The 8,254-nt window shown below is 37.6% G+C and overlaps 1 protein-coding gene across 1 annotated transcript in view; it reads right to left on the bottom strand.

Annotated features, from left to right (window-relative positions):
- Positions 1-3,041: 3,041 nt before the first annotated feature.
- The window catches only part of LOC131630806 (uncharacterized), a 19,001-nt gene continuing 13,788 nt past the window's right edge, over positions 3,042-8,254 (bottom strand). Inside the window, exons 2-5 of the mRNA XM_058901551.1 lie at positions 3,711-3,825; positions 3,368-3,649; positions 3,221-3,290; positions 3,042-3,142 (exon numbers count right to left, since the gene is read on the bottom strand). Coding sequence (XP_058757534.1) covers positions 3,042-3,142; positions 3,221-3,290; positions 3,368-3,649; positions 3,711-3,825 — 568 coding nt within the window. The remainder of the gene's footprint in view (positions 3,143-3,220; positions 3,291-3,367; positions 3,650-3,710; positions 3,826-8,254) is intronic.

Raw genomic sequence — 8,254 nt, 5'->3', positions numbered from 1 at the left:
TCTGGAGAGCACAGAGCATGAACTCCAAATCCTCCACGATAATGCTTTCCTAATCTTCTTTTCGTGGACGAAAGTTGCCCACTAGAAGTTGATGCCAAATCCTGCAGAGGAGAGCGCTGAAGGGATTGTTGGCGAAGATACTCGATAAGACGGCAGAAGTACTCATGGTAAAAGAGTTGTCAACAAAAACAAGGCTAGAGTTCTCACATCTCATCACTTCAGAGATTAAGTGTTGGAGAGATGGTAATGCGAGATCCACGGACCTGAGAAACAATGGTGGTTTTTCCTTCTGAATCCATCCGGAGGGATGCAAACATCCAGAAATCAGCCAACATGTTTGGATAAACAGATCCTTCCAAGATTCCTTGGTAAACCTGTAAGTTTTGAGAGGCGAAAAGTTCATCAACATTAATGTTGTTTTGATCGAACTCTTTGGCAGAAGGTTTGAACTCTTTCTGGATAGCAGATATGATATTGTTATAAGATAGAGGTGTCATGGTTGCAATAAAGTATAAGAAAGAGGAAGTTTTGATGAAAATATGGAAAAGGATGAGGAAACAACAAAAATGGTAAGGTTTATATAGAAAATGTTGGTCTTGAAGAGTGGTTACGCTTTGAATTTTGATTGGACCGCGTGTGGTTTCCCCGAGGGAAGGTATGGAGTCCTCCGTTTTTAGCCTTGGAAGTTGAAGTGTAATCATTTTAGAAATTGATACACGCACGTCTTAATTAGACGTTTTTAAAAAGTGATGTCATTATTTAATGACTGTTACGGCTAGTGGAGTAGAAACGTCAAATCAAAAACTAAGTGGCTACGAAAGGTAATTATGTCGCGTGTATACACTATCGAGGTCATCATGATAGTTGAAAAAATAGATTTTGACAATTTAAGAATTGTTAAAATATTATTTGTGATATTGCATGGTAGAATATATGGATAGTTAAAAGACAAATCATACATATATTCATTAACCAGTCTGATTACAAAAAGGCGGAACAAGTACAAAAGAAAAACAACAACATTACAAGGATTATTATGACTAACTAAAGTCAGCAGGGAGATTATGCTTCATTTTGGAGTATTGAGAGGCCCATAAAGACAAGCGGCATTCGATTATGGCTTGTTGCTTCTTCAGCTTTTCGATTTCTGGTACCAATCTCTGAGTCGTTTCGAGGTGTTGAATCCCCGCTTGCACCACTTCGTCCAATTCGTTTTGCTTAGATTGTTTGATCTCTTCTAGGCGAGACTTGGCAGCTTTGATTTTCTCTTCGAGACATTCAATTTCTTGCTCCCAAGATTTGATGTCCGCCCCACAGGTTTCATACTCCTTTTGACGCTTTGCGTGCTCAAGTTCGAGAGCACCAACTCTAGCATTTGATTCACTGGCAGCTTTCCACGAAGAACTATGAGAAGTTACTTTCGTGCTGAGTTTTTGGTCAACATCTCGCTTTTGAAGGTTATGAGCTTGAAGTTGATCGACCAGAGAACTTAGGGTCCGTTTGGTTGGGAGTAGATGGAGGGGAGGGGAGGGGAGGGGAGCTAATATTTATAAAAATATGTGTTTGGTTCATTTTTAATAAGGGGAGGGGAGGGGAGCAAAATCCCTCCTAGACTCACTTTTTGCTCTCCTCCAAATTGGAGGAAATTGGAGGGGAGGGAAGATTAAGTAATCATAATTTTATTATTTTCCCTATTTTAACCTCAATTATTTTTTTAATTCCAAAATTGTCCTTATTGAATTATTAAAGATTAGATTTTTTCTTTGTATTATTTCACTTTTTTCTAGTGTGCGGTTACTTATTGCTCTCATGTGAGTTTTTTTCCTTTTTATTTTATTGAAGTTCCCTTTTTGATATTATGTTATTATTTTATAATATTAACATACTTATACTTATATCAATTCTTATTTATAATATTTATAATATAGGATGGTAATAAGATTTTTTTTATTATACTATTAATGATAATAATAATAATAATAATAATAATATACAAAATATGTAAATATAATATATTTATGTTATAAATAAAAATTTTAACTCTAATATTATTTGTTCAATTTTTTTAATATTTTAATATTATTTTATTTATTTTTAATTGTAGAAATTGTTTTATTGGGTTAGATGAATCATAAGATCAAATAATAATTTGATTTGCGTTGAAGATATATAGTTCAACTAATGGTGTTGTTGTTTACGGTTATATTATGGTTTATGAATGAACAAGTTTTATTTGGTGAAATTTACTCAATACTATTGTTATTTAGAATTATTTTTACTAAGTACAAATAATAATATTTATAAGGATAAAAAAGTAAATTGATTTTAAAATCCCTCCCCTCCCCTTGTGAACCAAACATACTTGTTGTTAAAAATCCGTCCCCTCCCCTCCCTCCCCTTCTTTGAATCAAACATATATTTAGTTAGATTCCCTCCCCTCCCTTCCCCTCCATTCCCCTCCCCTCGATTAAATTCCCTCCCCTCCCCTCCCCTCCGTTGAATCAAACGGACCCTTAGTGAAACAATCACTTGTGAAAATTCGTCAGAAACCAAGAGTAGATCCACCTTCTTTAAAAGATTGTTCAAACCAAAGCAACTGGTAGAGTCTTTTCTCAGAACTTCGATAAGGTCCGTTTCAAAGAATTTTTTCTTTATCTGACGAAGGAGGTTTGGAATATCATTTCCCGTACCACTTTCCACCAAGATGTTCGAAGAAGGCTCAATCATGATAGACGAAACATTTTTAGCATTCATCATGGCTTTAAGGAAGCTCACAGGATCAGTATTTTTGAGTTGCTCTAATTCAGCTGGAGTAAGTTCAGAAGAAACTTTGGTCGAAGTGGTTGCTGGAGTAACAGGAGTACCAAAGGTCGAAGTTTCAACATTTCCTGATTTATGGAAACTAGAGAATTCGTCCATAGTTGTGTGCCCAAGGTTAGTATCCTCACTCCTCGTAGACTGTTCATATACTTCACCAGTGTTAGAATGTTGAGGAGGATCCTCCATGTCTTCGCCTTGATTGATAACGGGAGATCCATCATTCAATGAGTATCTTCAGAACGCTCAGGGGAAGCAGCCTTGTTACTAGGTTCATCAGTCTCAAGAACTGGAAAAAGGCTGGGAGACTTTTGTTGAGGGACACCTGTTACAAAAAAGCAAGGAATCTTAAGATAAAAGCTACGGAAAGTTATTGACAGATTCAAAGCATGTAAAGGTATACCTTGGGGGTTGTCAAGGTCAAGATTGAGATTTGAAGCTTTGAAATCAGAAGTAGTTGTGCCTATATCTTCCTACAAACGCAAGGTAAAATGTAAACTTAGCATGAAAAGTTAAGCATAATGGATTATTGAAGTCCAAGATTTGATACCTTGGGAGGGACGTTATCTGGACTCGAATTGTGACTTTCGACAACTGGGATGTTACTATTGGTTTTCAAAATTTGTTCATCAGAGGTAACTTTATCACTTGAGGAGGTGGGCTTTGAAGTCCCATACCCTTTTTCTTTAGCTGAAGAAATAGTGGTCTTTTGTCTTTTCTTCGGAGCTTGTCTGGTATGAGGGGGAGACTTGTCTTCATCATTTGAAACACTACTGTTCGAGGGCTTCCGTTTCAGAGTTGGTGGAGGTTTAGAGCTCTGAGAATATTCATACTAAGAAAAGTGAACAATGTTCAGAATAAACGCACAAGTTAAAATGTGAGAATATATATACCGTTGGTTTCTTGCCAGTGGTGACAGAATCACTCCCACTTGCTTTGTTGCTTCTCGAAGCTTCAGCATTCTTCTGTGCAGCTGCCTCCTTAATAATTTTGTTTCGACCTACAGTTCTGAACAGAATAGAGGTCAGTATATAGGTAAGGAAAGAATGTTAATCGAAGGGTTGTCCAAGCCCCAACCTTCAGGTATTGGAGTCAAAACACGAACGTGATCAAGGCTTATATGGAGATGTCCCTTGAAATTATCCAAGGTATGCTTAGTCGGAACCACTCATTCAGCGCATTTTTTGGATTGTTCGCAAAGGATTTTTGGGACATTCCCACACACAAACCAGTCTGGAAAAGGAGGACTTAGAGCCACACCAAAATCAGCACTGGGTAGTGGAGGGAATTTTGGAGGATGAAGTTTGAAAGCCACTTCATAACGTTGTTCAGGTCGAACATACGTGGGCAATTTCAGTTTATCCAGTTTAGTAGAAAATTTTTCACGCAAAGTGACCGCAGCTTCACGAACGGTCCGACTAAGGTCATCAGGCCTATAGATAGTTTCAAAGAATTTTTTAAAGGCTTGAATTTCTTTAATATGAGTCGAAGTACCTTTTTGAAGTTCGCCTGCACATCAGCAAAAGCTTCAGTTAGTTCTTGCAAAAGGCTTTCAGCATCGAAGATTTGCTTGGTATAATACTCTGTCCACCATTGATGGAAATCTATGGTAGAATAGAAAGCAGGCTCGAAGGAGATGGGAGAGAGGGTTGTGATGCTGACATATTTGGAGATTTTAGACTCGTAGTCTTCTTCAGATAAATGCATGGTGTGCAGACACATATGATTTCTCTTCTCGTACATGCATTTTGGTTTGAGTTGAACCAACCCAAATTGTCTTGATACAAGATTTGGTTGGTAACAAAGGAGATAACAATGGCTCTTTGGGGACCGTAATCGATGATACAACAGTTTGGGTGTCAGAAAAGCCTCCCAGATAATCATGGATTCAGCTTGTTGATCTGGAGAAGTTGCAGGAAATTTTCTTGTGAACCATTCAGGGCCTACTTCTCTTTTCACGAATGGAGCCATAGAAGGACTAAACTGATAACGTTTAGCGAACATCATCATGTACGCTTAAAAAGTCTCACGAAGCTTTCTTGGTTCTTCTTTGGGAGTTAGGTGGGCTAGTCTAGTCCCTTCGACTGTTCGATTCCGGATTGTCATATCTTCTTCATCCACAATGCCTTTGTGTGGGAGATAAGTTTCAAAGGTGGCGTTGAGCCATAGCTGTAGTAGCCAGAAGGGTCCAGCGAAGAGAAGAGATCCTGATTTGTAGTCTTTGACGAGATCTGTTGCTTCGCCAAGATTTTCATAAAGGAACCCTAAGATTAATTGGCTTAAATTTAACTTCTTTCCAGCATTTATTTGGTTAGCCATACAAAGGTATCTCTTTGCCACTTGGAGAGATCGAGAATAAAAAACGCATCTCGAAAGCCAGAGTGCCAGAAATGTAATATGTTCTTCATTTGTGACCTCAGTAGTCGTTTGGTCATGATGTTTCTGGATAAAAGCAGTGTAAGTGGCTTTGATTTCATTAAATTGGATGGTATCAGTATCCATGTAGTTGGGATCGAAAACTTCCCCAGTTGATCGAAGCCTTGTGATAGCGGCTATGTCGAAGAGAGTTGGGGTAATCATTCCGCAAGGAAGGTGAAAGGTATTGTGAGAAGCATCCCAAAAGTATACTGATGCTACTAACATGGTTTGGTTGTATTCTAAACCTGTTTTGGATAAATGAATTAGGTCATAAATCCCTAATTCTTTCCAGAATGAGGCCTTTTTGTTTTCTACCTTAGTCAACCAAGCATAATACAGTTCAGGATCCTTTGCTAAGGGGATTGATCTAAACACTTTGAGGAAGTTGGTCGCATAATTTAACCTAATTTTCTCTAAAGCTATGGTGGCTTCAGTCGAAGCATCATCTACATTGGCAGTTTCAGCTAAGATTAAGTTACCCTCTTTGTCTATTTGGTTCTTGCTAACCAAGGGCCTAGTCTTATAATAAGCAGGAAAGAAATTTACCCAGAGAAGAACTACTATCTCCAGGTAAAGGACCCATGAAAGCATGAATTATTCCAGAAAGAGTGAAAGGGATGATTACCTGAGAAGCGTAAATGGCGCAAGTTTCTGCTAAGTTTGGGTCTGGAACGTGTTGTTAGTTGCCTACTTGTGTAGGGTGTTGAAGCTGTTGAACTGGTTGGAGAGCATTTGAAGTTCCTGATGTGGAGGTTTGGATGATAGAAGACGCCATGGATGAAGTTGCTTCAAGAATTAGGTTAGAAACCAAAAAAGGGTTTTTGTGTGTTTTATCGCAGAAGAATGAAGCACAAAGTTGTGTGATAAAGTGAAAACCCTGAAGGCTAAAGCTTAAGTATTTAAAGGTTTAGTAAGAAATTTTTCAAATCTTTTGATTAAAGGTCAAAAGGACACGCGCCGAGAGATGATTTAATCTAACGGCAGTCGAACAACTATTAGCCTTACTCCTAGTATCTAGGAGCAATGATTACAATTGATGGCATAACGTGGGGATGCATGTTTTGAAGAGACGTTTTTGAAAATGACAAGACCTTTTAAAAGATAAGTCATAAATGATTATGACGTTAATCAAATGTCTTGGAACTCTAAAAATACGAGTAAAACAAAATCTCATCATGACAAGAAATGCCTATTTCTCTTGTTTGTCGAAACAGACATTTATTGGGGGCAATTTGTTAGCTGGAGATTTCGATTGAAGAAAATGACTCTTGAAGAGTTAGAGTTCGAAGAAAAAATGGCTTCTGACAGCCATTCCCGAGAATAAGTGGCTTTTAAATGGCCATGTCCGAGGATGTTATTTATGATGAAGACGACTGGAATCGAAGCTAAATCGAGATAGATCGTCTTTGAGACTTAAGCGTTTTTTGAAATACGAAGAGTACTGAATCTTAGTGTATTTTGCTGCATTCTCGTTAAAAATCACGTTGCCACGTATCGAAAGAGGATTCAGGCGGGAGGATTTGAATTTCGAAATATTCCGTGTAACCGAACAAGGACAGATGGCGCCCCAGGATTCGAAACGTATGCATGTGAGCAACGTGGCATTTCGTTAGCGTAGGACCGTTAGGGTCGAATTAGTATAAATAAGGGTCTTAGTATCAGGATCCGGTGTGTTCATTTTGTATAAATCACTCACAAATCACTCAAGTATCAAGTGTTAAGAGAAAGAGTTCGCTGAGAAATGTACGTATGACACCACACATTTAATATGTTTGTATTTCTACTTACAGAATCAAAGTATCTTTAAGTTTCCTTTACTTTTTCGTATAGTTTTCTTGTAGTTTAAGTTTCTTAATGTTCTTCGATTGATATTCTGCACTTTACATTATTGCACTTTACATTCCTGTACTTTACGTTTCTAAAAGTTACATTCCTTCATCATTTCGTCAAAGTCCTTTTTCTTACATTTATAACCAGTTTATGTTTCTGTTGTGTATATTCTTTGTTAGTTTATTTCGCAAGTTACTTACATGTTCATACTATAACCGAGTTTCGACGCAAAAGACCAACAAACATGAAACAAGTTATCTCAAAAGACAACTGTTTGACTATGTCCTAGGATCAATCTAGTCGATCCTGCGAGTAACCAAAGTATATATTTATAGTTTGGAGGACTAGCGGTTGTTTACCGGAAATCACCGTAAGCAGGTTGTAATGTGGTTTAGATTCAAACAAAAGAAGATATTCAAAGGTTGTTCCTATTAGTGTTACACACCCTCTGGATACATGTTGTTATAACATAATTAGAAGATTTTAGGTGTTATTTTACGGTGATTTGGTTGATTGTTTATGAACTCATAACATTTGTTAATTGTGAATATGTCTCACCCTTACTGTTGACATTTTTCAGATTGAAGAGTAGCGGCTATTGAGCTTGGTAAGGATAGCTTATAGGCTAGTCTGTTAGTTACGTCGGTGTCATTTATGCATCGATGAAGTTTATGCTATTCCGTTTTAAATTAATTTCGATGTGTTGAACATGATTTATTAATATTGGTATTTCGTTCCTCGTGAAGCATGACAATCGATTTTGATAATTGGTTATTTTGAATTGTGACATCCTTGTTTCATGTTTACTCTGAACATTATAATAATTGTCGCAGAGGTTTAGAAGGGTGTTACAAAGTAGGCCAATAATTCTCATTTTCTACCACGTAGAAGCTATTGTTGTACACATTTAATATGTTTTTGACTTTGTAAACAAGAAATAGATGTCTGTAAGGGTTCTGTCGCACGCTCGCGAAAAATGAACAGAGTCGCCACCAATATATTTATCCCATAAGGGAAAGGAATATCAGAAAACCTAACAAAGGAAGGAACAGGGTCTTGCGACCAGAGAATCAAGGTACGGGAGTCGGTTACGCGAGGGGAAGGTATTAGCACCCCTCGCGCCCATCGTACTCGATGGTATCCACCTATGTTTGTTTCTATCTAAAGGGTGTGTACTATGTCTATGTCT

The sequence above is a fragment of the Vicia villosa genome, unplaced genomic scaffold (genome assembly GCF_029867415.1).
Source record: "Vicia villosa cultivar HV-30 ecotype Madison, WI unplaced genomic scaffold, Vvil1.0 ctg.000739F_1_1, whole genome shotgun sequence".
Lineage (NCBI taxonomy): Eukaryota > Viridiplantae > Streptophyta > Magnoliopsida > Fabales > Fabaceae > Vicia > Vicia villosa.
The sequence above is the reverse complement of the archived record's forward strand: the minus strand, read 5'-3'. Positions and strand labels throughout refer to the sequence as shown.